The sequence below is a fragment of the Cibotium barometz genome, chromosome 9, assembly GCF_041138505.1.
Source record: "Cibotium barometz isolate CiBa-2024 chromosome 9, ASM4113850v1, whole genome shotgun sequence".
Classification (NCBI taxonomy): domain Eukaryota; kingdom Viridiplantae; phylum Streptophyta; class Polypodiopsida; order Cyatheales; family Cibotiaceae; genus Cibotium; species Cibotium barometz.
Window position 1 is genome coordinate 35202079 of NC_141054.1, and position 17860 is coordinate 35219938.

Consider the following 17860-nt stretch of genomic DNA (forward strand, 5'->3'; position numbering starts at 1 on the left):
CACAAGGGGAGGCACACCATGTTGTTGAAGATCAGATGTGGTCACAGTTGCTCCTCCATCAACTGTGGCTGACTTTGGAAAATAGTTAACTAGAGCGTGTGCAAGTCTGGTTGAAAAGCAGGTAGTTGAGCAGTCTGGTTTCTGCTTCTAACAAAATCCATTGATGTGAACCTCTTCTTGTATCAATAAAAGGTTACAACTTCTGTGTGACATCAATGATCTGGAGCATAGTCCATGCCTTGTTCTTTGATGAATGGAAGGAACAGAAGAGGCTATCGGAGTGTAAGTGGGGATGCACAGAGTAGAATAGGATGCACTGGCCTATGAGACTGGGGGGCAGAAACAATAGAAGCAGAGATGCAGACAAAGGCAAGCAAACAGAAGAAAATGCATGCAATCAAGACCAAAACGAAAAGGTAACCAGTCTGGACGGTTTGGGGCACCAAACAACCAGTTTTGGGCAGCCAAACAAACCTAAAGTGGGTGCCCAATGATGGCATAGGGTCTTGCAGATAAAAACATCAAAAAGATCATTTTCTCAGTCCTACAACAGGTTAATAGTAGCTGATTATTACCAGTTTTTTTTGGAGGGACAGCGGGAAAAGGAAAGGGGTGGTTGGGAAGAGGATAGCCATATAAATTGGCCACTTGAGCATGCATCCAACAAAAAATGACCTGTTCAAATTGTGAGTATGTGCTCGCCTTGAACGTAGAAAGATGAAAGGGTGTTATCACAAAGAGCAGAGCAGTTTGCACATGTACACGCATCCATGTATGCATGCTTTTTTCTTGAGTCAATGCCCGAAGGCTGTGCAACAACTTTCTAACAAATCCTGTATGATAAATTTAGTGACTACTGTACTTTTTCTTGCAGGATTGATTTTTGCAACGTTTGGTCCAAGCTACTCTTATGTTCTTCTTAGAATCCTATACGGAAGAAAATGGAGTGATGGAGAAGCAGCAACAGCGCTAGCTTGCTACTGCTTTTATGTGATGATGTTGGCACTCAATGGTAATTGAGATTAGGTGAAGGTGATTTCAAGACCTTGTCTGACAGTAATTCTTTTTAAAGAGTAATACAAGCAATTTATCCCCTTTTTTGTGTCATTGACTAGGTACCACAGAGGCCTTCTTGCATGCTGTTGTGACAAAAGGACAACTTGCTCGATCTAATGTATGGCTTGTAGTATGCTCTTTGGTATATATATGCTTGAGTGTTGCTCTCATTCGCATAGCTGGAGCTGTCGGACTCATCATGGCAAATTGTGTCAGTATCCTTGCACTGAATTTCAGGTTTTTTACACAATATATATTATCTGCTGAGGTTTCTAAGTGGAAATTAATTATAAGGTATCTTAGTGGAATCTCTATCATTCTTATTTCCTTATCATGATTCGAAGACATGTTAATGCGGATTGTTTATTCCATGAATTTTATTAGAAATTATTTCAAGGTAACCCTCTATTTTTTGTCTATATTGTTTTGTTATTCACACAGTGCAATGTAAGTCTTTTTTTGTTGCTGTCATAATACTCGGTTCTCTCTTTGATGTTTTTGAATGCTGTTAACAGGGTTCAAGTACTTTTAGAACTTGGCATGCGCTCCCAGATTCAAGAATACTTGTAGTGCTTGCTGTCTCAGTTGTGGCAACCCATGTGTCTGAAAAGAAGATTTTGGACCCAGAGAGATTTTGGTCAACAGCTCCTTTGCATGTCGGAATCGGATTCGGTTGTTTTGCACTTGTTCTTGCTTCTTTGTATCATGCCTTTTTACTTTTTTTTAAAGCCTATGAAGAGCTTACTCAGAAAAGCAACTCTTTAAGCTGTCATAAGGATAGATAGCTCCATTGCTCTTTCATTTCCTCTTTCTTGTTAATAAAAGAACTCCCAAATAATTGCAGATTTTTTAAATGTTTTACGCTGCCTTCTTAAGCTACGGCTGAAACTTCCAGTCTTTTGAGTGTCGTCCATTCTAGCAACAGCAAAACTTTGAGAAAACATTCTTAACCTTGTGTTCAGATATAGATACGAGCGACCTTTCTTTGCAAAACTTGCGGCATTTCGCAGGGCAAAAGATGACTAGAAATTGCACATCAACAAATATTGGTTAAAGGCAGGTAACTGTTGAACTTGTGAACCATACATTTCAAGCTTTATTCCATTTGATTGCATTTTTTAAAATTTTTTACGCTTTTTTTTTTTTCCGGGCGGGTGGGGGGTGGGGGCTCAAGATGGCATTGTTGAAATCAAATGGATTTCCCAATAGATGATTCCTGTCTTTAGTTTGATATGTATTTTTTCCCCCTCTTTGATATGTATTTTTTCCCTCTCTTTTTTTTTGGTTCATCTGTTTTTTATGTTGAGTCTTTACCTTTCTTTGCAATATGTTTGTGAGCTCAGATGTCTTCTAGTATCATAAAGACTGATGGAGGACTTATCCTTAAAAACTTGTGTGAACAGGTATGTTCGTAGCTGACTGCTAGGTTTTGTATGATGAGATGCGATAAACGTCCGAGGCACAAAGAAGCACTAATGTTGGTGCTGTTCATGGAGTGACTTCTATCTTTTTTGGCAACAATTCTTGCATACAATTGCTTTCCTTTCCAGAGTGCACCTCAAAAGCAGCTCCCCAATGCGAGGGATGGAACAAGTCCCTGCTTGTTGACATCTGGGGTCTACCCACTTGGGGCTAGAGCCTTGTGGTGCAGACTTTTTTGTTCAAGCACACTGAACATTTGCAGGAATTTGATGGTAAAAATTTGACTATCAGGCCATATCAGATGCCTGTAAGTTTCTCCCTGATTAATTGACCTTTTAGTTATGAAAAGGGAGAGGCTCCTTGGATTGAAATATCAACTTTTGTTGTACACGCTGTATCATCTGGAACTATGGTGACAATGCATTCACAGATGTCTCTGCCGAAGCTGAGACTACACAAGTCCACTCTCCACCAGCAGGGTTCTACTCCCCATGCAATATGACCATGTATCACTTTCGATCTATAAAGTCCTGTATGTGCATTGCCTGATATACTGCCCCCATGCAATATGACCATGTATCACTTTTGATCTATAAACTCTGGCCTTAGCCCGGAAAATCAGGTTTAGGCCATTAATGCTTAACTGAGAAGTCAGCTCCACAAACTTTCAGAGACAAAAAGATCCTTGCATTGTAAAATTGAATTAAGATTTTTTCAATTTGATTGTGGGAATGTCTTTTTTCTGCAGATTGTGGAGTGGTTTTATTGAAGGTTATGGTGCGGGGAGGTGGTGCACTCTGGAAAATGAACTCTGGAGGATCAAATTGTTGTGTGGCAATGTTCCTATATATTCTCAAAGTCAACCACCACAAGGACATACAAGTTTTGTGTGCTCTATGCAACATGAACCTACTTTGATTTTTGGCAACTCCTATACGAGGACGACTGGGCAATCACAATAATCCTCCATAAACTCCCATGCTTGCTCCCGTGCTTTGACCTTCCCAAGGTTGAGGATTATATCTTTCTTCCATTTTCCTCTCATATCTATTTCATTTTTTTGTGATCCATGCCAACGTTTACTATTGCTTTCTTTGTAGGGTGGGACAAATGGGTAATCCCAAAGCTAGGAATAGATGGGAGAACAAAGCTAAGCCCTAGGCTAGTCCCTGTTGGCCACACCAAATATTTTGAAGTCAAGAGCTTACCTTAGCCTTGCCGAATCATGTGTAATTGGGTCTTGCCTTCAACTTGCAATGCAACCCCTTGATGTGGGTGTGCTAGCTCATTTGTCAAATCTTCATTCCGTTGTCACACTGGATGCTCCTTTGCTAAAGGTGAAGGAAAAGCTCTCTATGTCTAATGGAGGCAAAAGATAAGCTCTTGTTCGAGCGAGTAAGACGGTAGTAAAGCGCATTAAAGCAGGTCGAATGAGCGAAACGATGCTAACCTATGAAGTGGTTTACAAACTTTTCTTCGTAATGGTGATCGTGTCCTTGCATCACCTGTGCAAGGAGAAGTTGTTGCTAGGGTGGAAAGATGTGGATGGTCCAAGGAACGTTGTGGACCGAGGTTAAGTGGTAGATCAAGACATCCAAGTGTAGGGTGATTAGTCTTGTTGGTATTGTTGCTTTTTTATAGCTAGTGCATATTCCTTCAATGCTTATATACGTCCACTAAGTTGGTAGGTTTCTCTTGTCAAAGTCATGGGTCACAGGGAAGCACATTTATCATGTTGAATTTGTTTGCAATAAGAATTTGAACGTACACCTCACTAATTTTGTTTCTTCATGTCAACATTAGACCTTGAAAGTTTATCTTTGACTTATAATTAATCTCTTGTTGTAATGTCAAGCCATAATAGGCTACCTTCCCAAGGTTTTGTCAGAAAGTGACATCTCCCGGAGTTTGGGCATAACCTGAGGATTGTTTCTATGTTGATGAGTGGGGTGGTTTGGTGGGTATTTCGGGCGGCGCGTGTTCTTGAGCCTAACTTGAGAAAGGCAATAAACAATGGTCGTCAAATCTCCTCTTTGCAATTGCATCATGGCACCCACCAAACCCATTTTGTAGTATATTTTTCTAGTCATAATTGAAAATTCTTAATTCAAAGTTGACAATGTCATCATTTTCAAGGGACAAAATGTTAGAAAACATGGGAGTTCAAGGATGGATTGAGCACATGATTAGAGCAAGGATTAAGAACTAGGAAGCAAGACTATGCTTAAGCATGTCTAGATTAACTAAAGACAAATCATATGAGCATAATGACAATGTGAATAAGGCAAAAACTAAAGTATCTTCTTCATTAGATGAGGTGCCTTTAAATAGGTTGAAGTACAAAAGGATTAACGAGGAATTGGGATCTAATCCTAATCAAGATGCTTATCACTTGCCTAGAAGTGAGCACCCAAAGCCTAGAGTAGAGAGCAAGAAGTAGAGATTCTTCACTAAGGTATATAAAAAAGCTGAAAATAGAACCATCCAAAAAGGAGCTACTAACCCTTGGAGAAATAATCTGCTAAGGTCTAAATCTAAAGCTAAGCTACTAAACCTTAGAGAAATAATCTACTAGGGTCCACTACTAAAGCCATGTAGAGGGGCCATAAATTTCAATACCCTCCCTGGACCTCAACATGGCTTGAAAATAAGGCAAGAGCATCCAAGAAGTGTGAAGGAATACCAAAATACCCTCCCATGTTCCAAACACTATGGGACTAACCAAAAATATTTGCCCTCCCAGGAGGCAAATGTCTAAAACGTAACATGAGCTACATCATGTGGTGCTCTACAAAAGTCTCACTACTACTACTAAGAAAGTTACATGAGCTACATCATGTGGTGCTTAGAGGTAACATACATCAAAAAGACTTCAATCAGAATCAATAGAAGCAAAATTTGCTTCTTCTTCCTTTGTCAAAACTTCTTTTTCCTCAACCAAGTGTGCGTTATCCTTCTTTTTAGAGCAAAAATTCTTTAAATGACCTTTAAGACCATAAAAACTGCATATCATCTTCAACCTGCATGTGTCAACTTTGTGTCTTGACTTTCCACAATGGGAGCAGGATACTTTTGATTTGCCTACTACCATTGCATTGTCAACTTGAAAGAGACCTTCTTTGCCCATCTTTCTTTCTTCTTCCAGGATAGAAGATTCTATCTTTTTCAAAGTTAGATCTGGTACATTTTTTAAAGTGGTGATCAAGGTGTTGTAAGTGGAAGGTAAGCTTTTAAGCAAAACAGCAATGACTATTTCATCTTTCAAAACTTCTCCTTTCCGAGGCAAGCTGAGAGAGAAGGCTTTTAGCCTTATTGAGGTGAGTTAAGAAACTTTCATTAGCTTGCATCATTATCCTAAAAAATTCTATCATGAGGTTCATTAAGGTGCCTACTCCTCCAATGTATCCCATGCTACTTTGGAGGTGTTGCATGCACTAATATGATGAATAAAATTATCATCCATACTAAGCACTAGAAGGGCAAGTGCCTTTTCATCTTTAGTTATCCATTTTGCTTTCTTATCTTCTTTGTCTCTGCCGTTTGAACATTTGTTCTTACCATTGACAATATTCCAAAGTCCCTTCTTTATGAGAAGGAATTTTGCCTTGACTGACCCAGTAAAGAAATTAGTGCCATCAAACCTAATAAGCCCTTTATCCTTGTGTTCTAACATACCGAAAATTACATGCATGGGAAATCAAAGTTGCCTTCCCCATATAAGTGATACTTCAAGATAGGATGATGGAATCCGAGAAGTGGGTTTGTTTTTGGCATGAACTTTGTTGATGGATTTGACTTTGGCTTTCTTCACGGCTTTAATATATTTGACATACTTTGCATTGTTGGACTCATATAAAGAAGGCATGTTGAGCTTACAAAAAAAATAGTGATTAATATTCACTAATCACTCATTAGTGATTAAGTTCACTATTTTGAAAAACCAAAAAACTGGGCCACCTTGGAGTGAAAGAATGGATGCCTTTCACACTAAACATTTTCAAAAAAGATTCAACATGCTTCAATAGCAATGTGTCCACATGATAATCATCATCCTAAACACTTGATTAAGCAAAGAAATCATTACTTAATCTCTATTTTGACCAGTGCCTTCTGTAGTTGCCACAGTGCTAGAGGAGCTGCAAGCAAACATTTTCAGCCAGATCTGATGCTACAAGCGTGTTTGCCATGCCCAAAAACCCCCAAGGCTAAGAGAAATTAGATCAATTCGTGGTGATTGGCTCAATTTTTACAAAAAACCAGAATTTTTTCTTTAGGATGGCGATGGCGATTCTGCCTGTTTGTGAGCATCGTTTTGCTTCGAGCCTCCACATAGAGGGTTGCCTAGGGATTAGCTTGAAGCCCCTAAGAGGGCTTGATCATTGTTGAAGTGGTTTGTGTACAGCAAGACAATGTTCAGCTGTGGGTGTAGATGGGCTATGGTGAGAAGAGGTAAAAGTGACTTAATTAATGAGGGATGATTAGCAAATGAGATTAGGGACTACACACAGCTTGAGGGTGACTTACACAACTCTGATACCATGTTAGAAAACATGGGAGCTCAAGGATGGATTGAGCACATGATTATAGCAAGGATTAAGAACTAGGAAGCAAGACTATGCTTAAGTATGGCTACATTAGCTAAAGACAAATCATATGAGCATAATGACAATGTGAATAAGGCAAAAACTAAAGTATCTTCTTCATTAGATGAGGAGCCTTTAAATAGGTTGAAGTACAAAAGGATTAACGAGGAATTAGGATCTAATTCTAATCAAGATGCTTATCACTTGCCTAGAAGTGAGCACCCAAAGCCTAGAGTAGAGAGCAAGAAGTAGAGATTCTCCACTAAGGCATATAAAAAAGCTGAAAATAGGACCATCCAAAAAGGAGCTACTAACCCTTAGAGAAATAATCTGCTACGGTCCAAATCTAAAGCCAAGCTACTAAACCTTAGAGAAATAATCTACTAAGGTCCACTACTAAAGCCATGTAGAGGGGCCATAAAATCCAATACCCTCCCTGGACCTCAACATGGCTTGAAAATAAGGCAAGAGCGTCCAAGAAGTGTGAAGGAATACCAAAATACCCTCCTATGTTCCAAACACTAACTATGGGACTAACCAAAAAGATTTGCCCTCCCAGGAGGCAAATGTCTAAAACGTTACATGAGCTACATCATGTGGTGCTCTACAAAAGTCCCACTACTACTAAGAAAGTTACATGAGCTACATCATGTGGTGCTCAGAGGTAACATACATCAAAAAGACTTCAAAAAGCCCAATTAGAATCAATAGAAGCAAAATTTGCTTCTTCTTCCTTTGTCAAAACTTCTTTTTCCTTAACCAAGTGTGCTTTATCCTTCTTTTTAAAGCAAAAATTCTCTGAATCTTTAAGACCACAAAAACTGCATATCATCTTCAACCTGCATGTGTCAACTTTGTGTCGTGACTTTCCACAATGGGAGCAGGATACTTTTGATTTGCCTACTACCATTGCATTGTCAACTTGAAAGAGACCTTCTTTGCCCATCTTTCTTTCTTCTTCCAGGATAGAAGATTCTACCTTTTTCAAGGTTAGATCTGGTACATTTTTTAAAGTGGTGATCAAGGTGCTGTAAGTGGAAGGTAAACTTTTAAGCAAAACAGCAATGACTATTTCATCTTTCAAAACTTCTCCTTCACCGGCAAGCTAAGAGAGAAGGCTTTTAGCCTTATTGAGGTGAGTTGAGAAACTTTCATTAGCTTGCATCATTATCCCAAAAAATTCTATCATGAGGTTCATTAAGGTGCCTTTCCCTTTGGCTCCAAATAACTCCTCCAATGTATCCCATGCTACTTTGGAGGTGTTGCATGCACTAATATGATGAATGAAATTATCATCCATACTAAGCACTAGAAGGGTAAGTGCCTTTTCATCTTTAGTTATCCATTCTGCTTTCTCATCTTCTTTGTCTCTGCCGTTTGGACATTTGTTCTTACCATTGACAATATTCCAAAGTCCCTTCTTTATGAGAAGGAATTTTGCCTTGACTGACCCAGTAAAGAAATTAGTGCCATCAAACCTAGTAAGCCCTTTATCCTTGTGTTCTGACATACCGAAAATTACATGCATGGGAAATCAAAGTTGCCTTTCCCATATAAGTGATACTTCAAGATAGGATGATGGAATCCGAGAAGTGGGTTTGTTTTTGGCATGAACTTTGTTGATGGATTTGACTTTGGCTTTCTTCACGGCTTTAATATATTTGACATACTTTGCATTGTTGGACTCATATGAAGAAGGCATGTTGAGCTTACAAAAAAAATAGTGATTAATATCCACTAATCACTCATTAGTGATTAAGTTCACTATTTTGAAAACCCAAAAAATTGGGCCACCTTGGAGTGAAAGAATGGATGCCTTTCACACTAAACATTTTCAAAAAAGCTTCAACATGCTTCAATAGCAATGTGTCCACATGATAATTATTACCCTAAACACTTGATTAAGCAAAGAAATCATTACTTAATCTCTGTTTTGACTAAAGTGTCTTCTGTAATTGCCACAGTGCTAGAGGAGCTACAAGCAAACATTTTCAGCCAGATCTGATGCTACACGCGTGTTTGCCATGCCCAAAAACTCCCAGGGCTAAGAGGAATTAGATCAATTCGTGGTGATTGGCTCAATTTTTACAAAAAACCAAAATTTTTCCTTTAGGATGTGGCGATGGCGATTTCGCGTGTTGTGAGCATCGTTTTGCTTCGAGCCTCCACATAGAGGGTTGCCTAGGGATTAGCTTGAAGCCCCTAAGAGGGCTTGATCATTGTTGAAGTGGTTTGTGCACAGCAAGGCAATGTTCAGCTGTGGGTGTAGATGGGCTATGGTGAGAAGAGGTAAAAGTGACTTAATTAATGAGGGATGATTAGCAAATGAGATTAGGGACTACACACAGCTTGAGGGTGACTTACATAGCTCTGATATCATGTTAGAAAACATGGGAGCTCAAGGATGGATTGAGCACATGATTAGAGCAAGGATTAAGAACTAGGAAGCAAGACTATGCTTAAGTATGGCTAGATTAGCTAAAGACAAATCATATGAGCATAATGACAATGTGAATAAGGCAAAAACTAAAGTATCTTCTTCATTAGATGAGGAGCCTTTAAATAGGCTGAAGTACAAAAGGATTAAGGAGGAGATTAGGATCTAATCCTAATCAAGATGCTTATCACTTGCCTAGAAGGGAGCACCCAAAGCCTAGAGTAGAGAGCAAGAAGTAGAGATTCTCCACTAAGGCATATAAAAAAGCTGAAAATAGGACCATCCAAAAAGGAGCTACTAACCCTTAGAGAAATAATCTGCTACGGTCCAAATCTAAAGCCAAGCTACTAAACCTTAGAGAAATAATCTACTAAGGTCCACTACTAAAGCCATGTAGAGGGGCCATAAATTTCAATACCCTCCCTGGACCTCAACATGGCTTGAAAATAAGGCAAGAGCGTCCAAGAAGTGTGAAGGAATACCAAAATAGGACTTTCAAGCAATATCTTTATTTTGAATGATTGTAAAAAGCTTCTTTTCGAGTTTGACGTTTGGACAATAATCCCAACCGTTATTTGGTGTATTTGGGTTTTGAACTTAAGCGGGTGTGAAAGAGGACTCTCAGGTTAACCAATCCAAGATTTAGTGTTTGGAAAATAATCCCAACCGTTATTTAGTGTATCAAATAGTCACGTTGGTTTGCAACTAGAAAGAGAACTCTCAAGCTAATTGATTTGCCTTGCTTTGGGTGGCACAAAGGTCACCTCTGATGAGTCCTTTTAAACTTCCACACACCACTCGCAAAGATTCTTTTAACGTTCGAGGATTAATCCCAACCAGTATTTAGCATGTCAGACAATAAGGTGAAGGTGGACAAGATGGAAATTTCAATACTTATCGATAATGACTCGTAAAATTGTAAAATAGCATTAGGGATTTGTGTAGGAACTTTAGAAATAATTACACTTTTGTTATCCTTAAGATGCACTTGGGTTGCATGTGCTTAACTTAGTTGTATATTGGCATTTCCAGTGATGTATATTTCTTGTCAAAAATAATATAAGGAATTTAAATAATGATAAATGGCTGTAAGTAACCAATAGAATTTCTAATATACAAGAAGGGGATTAAATGAAGTTTTGTTATCACATGGATGACTCGTTTCTCTTTCTGCTTGGATTAGGGAAGCTCTTAAGCTACGCTCCTCCATCTGTTGAAAAAATAACAATTCTTTAAACCTGATCTCTCTCATTCACTCACTCACTCTCTCTCTCTCTCTCTCTCTCTCTCTCTCTCTCTCTCTCACTCACTCACACACACACACACACACAAACAACAGTTCTTTAAAAACTCTCTCTCTCTCATACACACCTCTCATACACACACAGACAGAGAGAGAGCTCTCTCTCACACTCATACACACAAACACACATACAAAGAGAGAGAGTGACACATCTAGACACACACATACACATATAAAGAGAGAGAGAGAGAGAGAGGGAGAGACCTCTAGAGTAGAGATTGAAGCTACCACTTCATTGAGCTCTTCCAAAGACCCCTTCTCAAGAACTACCGTCTCAGCGAGCTCGGATAGTAGAGAATCAACTCTCTCTACCTACACATCGTAAAAGTAATATCGTTTAGTCATCACTGTTATGATCAAGTAAGGAAGTGGCAATGTGAGTTGAATGGATCCCTCCCACCTGTGGCAACAGCTTGGCCGCAGAAAAATTCACTCCATTCATAATGCTTAGAGCAGAGCCCAATGCATCCTTCATAGAATGCACGTCCATCTGTAGAGTAAGCGTGTAGGTTTTGAGTCAGACTATAAAGTATTAATGAGTCAATTAGGGGCGCTAACCATACCTGTACTCCTCCAACCATGGGAACGCTAACCATAGTAGCTTCAAGGGCTCCTATGAGGCTCTTGAGAGAAGATGAATGCTCTTGATGCAAAGAGTCCCATGTTTCCAAATGTTCACCCTGCATCATCACACTACACACATTAGCCTTTTGCTCTCAAGCAATTCAACCGTTTTGCTTCCATGTGAAGATTATGTTTCCCTTTTAAGTGTTCTCTTGATCATTAATTACATTATACTATAAGGGTTTTACTTTATTAAAATTAACCACCTAAAAAATCATATTATTGTTGAGATTAACTGGATGATCGATGCTTAGAGATCAACACTGCTCACCATGTTTTGGAGGATCGAAACGAGCTTGTTGTGTTGGGTGCCTTTCTGCAAGAGCATTTGTTGGGTGGCAACGCATGCGCCGAGCTTGAAGAGGCTAATGCAGGCATTGTAGAGTGCGCTCTGCATAAACCAAAGAATGATTAGCTACGCTGCCTGATTAGCCACCATGCTTAACTAACCACTAAAATTAATCACCTCCGCGGCGGCAGCTTGCGCCTGTGTGGTTGCTTCCACTCGGGCGTTGAGAAACCGCCACTGCAGGCAGCGGTTCAGTAGAAGGGCCAAATCAAGGGCGGCTTCCACCTGCGCGCGGCGGGTCCTTGGCGTTGCCTCCCATCCGGCAGCCGGGAACGCCCAACTCCGTCCGCTTCCATTGCTGCTCCGCCTGCCGTATGACGCCGGGCTTGCCACTCCGTCTGCTTCCGCCGCCCAATTCCTTCCAGTCCCCGACGTTGCCCGCCTGACGTAGGACGCCGGACTCGCCATCCCGTCGCCTTCCGTTGCCCAGCGGCTCCCGGTTCCCGCAACGAACCGCCTTGCATAGGACGCCGGACTCCCCACTCCATCACCTTCCGTCGTCCAGCTCCGACTGTTCAACCCAGCCAGCCTTGCCGCTGACCCTCCCGACGACGAGCTCTCTGTGTCCGACGCCGCACCTCCGGCGCTGTCAAATGAATCGAACCCACTGAACGACCTGCAGCCTCTCTCCGCCGCTTGGTCGGCGGGCGGCGTCCCGCCGCCGCCCCGGATGGCCCCTTTCTTGGGCGTTTTCGGCGCCGCTTTCGCTTCCCTCCCGTCCAATGACAGGCAGCGGACTACTTTGGCGCTGGGTCCTGTCGACACCGAAGACAAGGACTGGGAGGAGCTGCGGCTGAGGCCGAAGGGAGAGGCCGTCTTGTCCACCTTCTTGGAGTAGCTCTTGTACCGGCTGGGCACAAGCAGGGATGCAACGGCGCGGCTGAGCGAAGAAGAGGAGGAGGAGGGGCTTTTCTTTCCGACGGAATTTATGGCGTTCTTAGTTGCGCTTCCCGAGAATCCCTGCAACTGATCGGTCTTCAAATTCTCGACCGGCTTCGCATTCTCCCCGTGTTGTTGATGGCGGTCCTTCCGCGGCGTAGGATCGCCGTTTAGTTTCTCATCTTCGTTCTTCTTCTTCCTGCCATGGTCTGCAGACCTGATCAGTTGGCGGACAAGCGTCGAATCAAGGTTCTCAAAATGCTCACCCAGCTGCTTCCCGAGCGGTGCCAATTTCTCCCTTTCTGGGCTTTTGTTGGTCGGAATTTGGTCGGAAGTCTCTTCCACCTTCTCCCTCCTTGCAGCTCTGCTCCGCCGATCAGGCGTTGTGCCGCCAATCAAATTGCGAATTTGCTCAGAATATTGCTTGCCGGACGACGCTTTCTTCGTTTCTGAGCTCTCTTCCCCCCCGGGTGTGGCGGACACAGCAAGCTGGCTCCATACGGCAGGTTCCGTTGAAGACTTAAGGGGCGTAGCGCCATGCTGATCATAAATATCGCTGCCGCCCATTGACACTCTGCGCGGAGTTCGACCATTTGACTGATCAGAGCTTTCGCCCAGCGAAAGCCTGCGCGGGGCAGTGCTATTAATCTGTTCAATTGCGCCATCGCCTTCTTGATTAACCTTGCTTTCTCCGCCATCACCAAGCCGCATGGACGAAGAAAAGCCGTTGGTCGACGGCCACAAGCCACCGTCGAAACTGGCACGTCCCAGCAGCCTACGGCGATCGCGAGTTGACTTAGGGGCAGCATCAGAACTGCCGCCGTGTGGTGTCTTATTTTCCGAGCCAGAAGAGGGCCACGGGCGGCGTTTCTCGACGAAAACGGCGACAGAAGTCGGCGTTGCCGTCGACGCCGTATAAATCGCCGGCCCCTTGACATTGGGTGCAGCAGCGACCAAGTCCGGGGCCTTCTCGCGATTGGGTGAGAGGCTGGAGGAAGAAGGGAGCATGCGAGAGCGGGCGGGGGACATGAAACGGCGCTGGGCGGTGGAGGAAACGGTGGCAGATTGGTAGCGGGACGGAGTTTCCCGCCCTGCAGCTGCAGCGCGCAGGTTGGGTGAAGCTTGGCCGCCATAACCAGGAGCAGCAGTGCCATACTGGTCCTCTTTACTCAAGCTCCCGTCGTGCTCCAGCAGCAGGCGCTGCAATTCTTCCGACCGATGCTTACGCAGAGAGGCTGTTACGGCATGATCGCCGGCACCCATTTTTTCGAGCGATTTTCGATGAACGGTTAATCGGAGACCGCTTAGTTCTCACATTGAAGCAGCGGGTTATATCAGATGATCAAGTGTTCTGTACTAATTCGGATCGTGAAAGACAACAATCGGAAAATTACAGTGGGGGGGATGCGAGACGGCAGGGCGGAGGTAGCGAGGGTGGGTATACAGTGGCGCTTCAACTTGGCGGAGAAGGAACGATTCAGAGCTCTCAAAGTTGGCAATGGCGCAACAAGACAAGCAGTAAAAACTAGAAACCCCTCCCTCTCCTCACCCCCAAAACAAAACAAAAAACAAAAAAAAAACCCCAAAAATGCAGGCCCTTCGAAGACGATGACCGGCCATACCGTTGTTCTCACTGGCACTAGCCGGTTCACTCGTGTTCAGTAGTGTCCGCTTCCACATTTTGCAGAATTTTTTGTATAATGTACCCTTGGAGTTAAATTATAACTAAAATGCATGAAATTTTTAAAAAATGGAAAAATATATTCTACAGGTGAAAATGAGAATCATCCTCAATAAATTCTATTAAGGAGTATGTCCTCTCCTCTCCTCCTCCTTATCTCTATATCTTTTCTCTCTCTCTCTCTATATATCTTCTCTCTCTCTCTCTCTCTCTCTCTATATATAATCTTAAGGAAGAGTTTTACAAAGCTTCCACATAGCACGAATTTAGAGGTTCGAGAAGAGGAGGAGGAAGTTCTAGGAGGTTGGAAAACTTGGGGTAGAATTTGAATTTTGGAGGTTGGAGACATGCGGAGCACGAGTCGGCTGACTAGTCTTCAATTAAACTTTTTTCTGTATCAATTTCTTGTGCTGATGGGCAGGTTTTCTCTGTCCTTCGATTTCAACCTTCTTTCAAAATTTGTCAGTTTTTGTTGGAGGTGAAATCATATGCATGTAGCTTCTAGGTAATAAAATCATAGGCGCCTAGCTTAGTTAATGATGCCATTGTAAGCGCACAATTAATTTTGATAAGCACACTATAAGTGCGCATAGGTGCACTTGATAAATGCGGGATTTGTCGCATGATTTTGTGAGAGCTTCCAGGTCCTAGTGATTTCGCAATGGATAGTGCAAAAACTTTGAAGAGGTAGAGTTCATTTCCATGCCTTGGTAGACCATCACTGCAACAATTAGATCTTGTAGCTATACCATTAGTCAAAGCACGATTATGTTAACTTAGAAAATAATGCTTAGTTTATTATTAATTTATATCTTAGCTTAGGGGTAGTTAGGAGTGAGAACCGAATAGTTACGTCGATCGCAAGTGACACTTTGTTCCTCGTACAAATACACTTTACTCTTGAGTACATTCATGTTTTCTATATTCAGAATCTTGATTGTAAGTATCACAATATTCAGCAATCTGTGATGCGTAAACTTTCATGTCTGATTAATGTTTGACAGTGAGATTTGTTTGATAACTTGTAAATTCTGTGTTGGTTTATTTGTCAACACTTTTGGTGATCATGATGTGACCAATTAATTACTCAAACACACTCTGGTTAATGTTTTGAGAATCATGCAGTCGTCTTCGTGGATTCGACTTAAGTAGATGCTCTCCCCTTTCCAGTATAGTTGCGTACTTTTCATTGTCTACTTGTCTCTGTTTCCACAAATGTTCTAATGGCATCCGTATTTCCATCTCATATGTCGATGTGTCGCTACTTTCATTTCGCTTGTTCCGCGTATCATTCTCTTCTTAGCCTGTTTTTGACATGTGGTTGATCATGTTGAGGTAGTCATGTTCTATGGGTCTTCTTCTTTGGGTGTCATTGACCAGCTATTTTTTGGGTATTTAAGCCCTTTTCTCTTTTATGCAACTTTGCGATGGCTTTTTTCGCACATGCCCAATCTGACATGGAGGAATTGCTTCTTCTAGTAGCAGAGGAGCACAGTAATGACTTCTACTAAGCTGTGGAATGATGTGTCCTTATTTTTCTATGATAGATAGGGAATGGCATTATAACACTCAACAAGAGCACCATCAGCTCTTTGCATTGGCAAACAGCCTACAACGGGAGTTGGTTATGGAATACTTATGGGATGATAACACTCCGACGGATGATGAAGCCAACTAGCATATGAAAGATGATATTAATGTCAGCATCCAGCACATGGATACATGTGGATGATGGTGGTCCACAAGTGGAACCAAGTCCGTTAAAGCTAGTTTGTCGTACGAAATCTATTAATTTTCAGAATTCTGTTCACCGAATTGGGTGTAGATCTTGCCACAACATGTCTCTAGGTCCAAGTCCACTTGGTATCGCTAGAGTATCCCTACCTCATTTGTCGTTGGCCATGGCGTGTTAGTGTCCCTCAAATACCCAAAGTATTAGGGCAAGGAGGAGAATCCAGACACACGTAGCAAATTTTGAATATATCTAGATGGCCAATGGCATGCAGCCTACTATTTCGATAAGCCCAAAACATAATGCATTTAGTGGTATAACCATGCCACCAAAACTGGCATCCTCATGCTCAGTATGGCCTAAATCATTTCCTAACTTATGTGGCCATGCGCGATGCATTTCTGCACTAATTCTGGAAGGATAAACGATCCTCAAATGTAACAAAGTTATTTTCCACTAGCATATGTACACATTGGGGTTAAGGCACATACGCTTTGGGTATGGGCTAGTGTGGACACATTTTAGGGCAGGTGGCTATATAAGTCACTTAATAGACAGTTATTGTAACTTTTGACTTTTTTGATACCTTTTATGACTTTGATTACTTTTTGACATATACATTGTTACCTTTCTTGGAGCTTATGGCCCAAGTTTTCATGGCTGTGTCATGTGGCTTCCCATGTCTAGGTCCTACTCCCTATGATGAGTGGATTTATGGTGGTACTCCCTTCATGAGTGCAACCTTCATCTCTATCCCTAGATCTCTTCGTTGCATTGGTATCAAAGCTATCTCAGTTTCATTACATTGGTATCAGAGCTCTTGGCTTTGATCTTGGTATTTTGATTAGAGGGTGATAACGACTTAATCATTTTTGGATTAAGTTTATAGAGTTTTCTCCCTTCATGAGTGCAACCTTCATCTCTATCCCTAGATCTCTTCGTTGCATTGGTATCAAAGCTATCTCAGTTTCATTACATTGGTATCAGAGCTCTTGGCTTTGATCTTGGTATTTTGATTAGAGGGTGATAACGACTTAATCATTTTTGGATTAAGTTTATAGAGTTTTCAAGATTAGTATTATCTTGATTTGTGTGGTTTAGCATTGAGATTAGTGTTAATCATTTTTTAATCTATACTAATCACTTTTTTAGAAATGCTATTCTTTAAGTTTAGTGCAAAGTTTCTTCATTAGTGTTCTTTCTTGCTAAATCTATCCATAAATCCTAGTTTTCTTCAACATTTACTTAGTTTCTTTAGATTCTTGGCAATTTGCAAGATACTACTTGTTGTGCAAATCTTGGTGCATAGTTTATCAAGAAAGTGTGAAGATTACGGTTCTATAGTAGATCTATGTGAAGATTACAGTTCTACTGAAGATTTTATGCAAATTTTTGTGTAGTTAATAGTCCTGTTATAGATTTTTGGATAAAGTTTACTATGCAAAGTAAAGTTTACAAGAATCTGGATGTAGATATGTAAAGTTTGCAAAGACAACAATGCTGAAATAAAAAATCGATGCAAACTGTAACAAAAAAAAAGCCTAAACAACATTTTCTTCAAGCTTTTTAGAGAAATATTGCAATAAGAAGATTGTTGTACAAGGTTTTGATGGAAATCTGAGTCATAGATATAAAAGAAAGATTTTCTTGGTGTTTCTTGGAGCTTATGGCCCAAGTTTTCATGGCTATGTCATGGCAGGCTTCCTATGATGAGTGGATCTATGGTGGTACTCCCTTCATGAGTGCAAAGAAAAAAAAACAGGCATGTTATCCCCTACATGAACCCTAACATGT

At 41.4% G+C, this 17860-nt stretch overlaps 2 protein-coding genes and 1 long non-coding RNA gene across 22 annotated transcripts in view; 2 read left to right on the forward strand and 1 right to left on the reverse strand.

The window, feature by feature from the left end:
* Positions 1-3121, forward strand: part of LOC147635516 (uncharacterized) — an 87474-nt gene extending 84353 nt beyond the window's left edge. For 8 of the 19 annotated variants that reach the window (XM_086802824.1, XM_086802839.1, XM_086802825.1 and 5 more), the window contains 4 exons: positions 875-1012; positions 1116-1271; positions 1401-1453; positions 1572-1974. In XM_086802824.1, the coding sequence (XP_086658950.1) occupies positions 875-1012; positions 1116-1271; positions 1401-1453; positions 1572-1841 (617 nt within the window). In that variant the 3' untranslated portion in view covers positions 1842-1974. Of the gene's footprint in view, positions 1-874; positions 1013-1115; positions 1272-1400; positions 1454-1571; positions 1975-2018; positions 2117-2459 lie in introns of those variants that run through there. The other 11 variants (XM_086802830.1, XM_086802842.1, XM_086802843.1 and 8 more) reach the window with 4 other exon arrangements.
* Positions 3122-3226: 105 nt separating this feature from the next.
* Positions 3227-4141, forward strand: LOC147635517 (uncharacterized). The gene is made up of 2 exons (XR_015266664.1): positions 3227-3487; positions 3579-4141. It is a non-coding gene; the product is annotated as an uncharacterized LOC147635517 (long non-coding RNA).
* A 6264-nt stretch (positions 4142-10405) lies between these two features.
* Positions 10406-14223, reverse strand: LOC147635518 (uncharacterized). 2 transcript variants are annotated; one of them, XM_086802845.1, is made up of 6 exons: positions 11892-14223; positions 11697-11816; positions 11365-11481; positions 11202-11291; positions 11006-11113; positions 10406-10708 (listed from the first exon to the last, which is right to left on the reverse strand). In XM_086802845.1, exons 1-6 carry the CDS (start codon positions 13914-13916, stop codon positions 10607-10609), a joined length of 2562 nt encoding a protein of 853 aa, XP_086658971.1. In that variant the 5' UTR covers positions 13917-14223; the 3' UTR covers positions 10406-10606. The 2 variants fall into 2 exon arrangements, with proteins under 2 accessions (XP_086658971.1, XP_086658972.1); XM_086802846.1 differs by having other exon boundaries at positions 11202-11296; positions 11373-11481; positions 11892-14211.
* Between the last annotated feature and the right edge of the window lie 3637 nt (positions 14224-17860).

Excerpts from the sequence above, each read along its gene's own strand:
- LOC147635518 (XM_086802845.1), bottom strand. The coding sequence starts at position 13,916 with ATGGGTGCCGGCGATCATGCCGTAACAGCCTCTCTGCGTAAGCATCGG. Across the intron at positions 11,482-11,696 it reads TTTCGATCCTCCAAAACATG|GGTGAACATTTGGAAACATG; the intron begins GTGAGCAGTGTT and ends GTGATGATGCAG. Across the intron at positions 11,114-11,201 it reads CGGCCAAGCTGTTGCCACAG|GTAGAGAGAGTTGATTCTCT; the intron begins GTGGGAGGGATC and ends TACGATGTGTAG.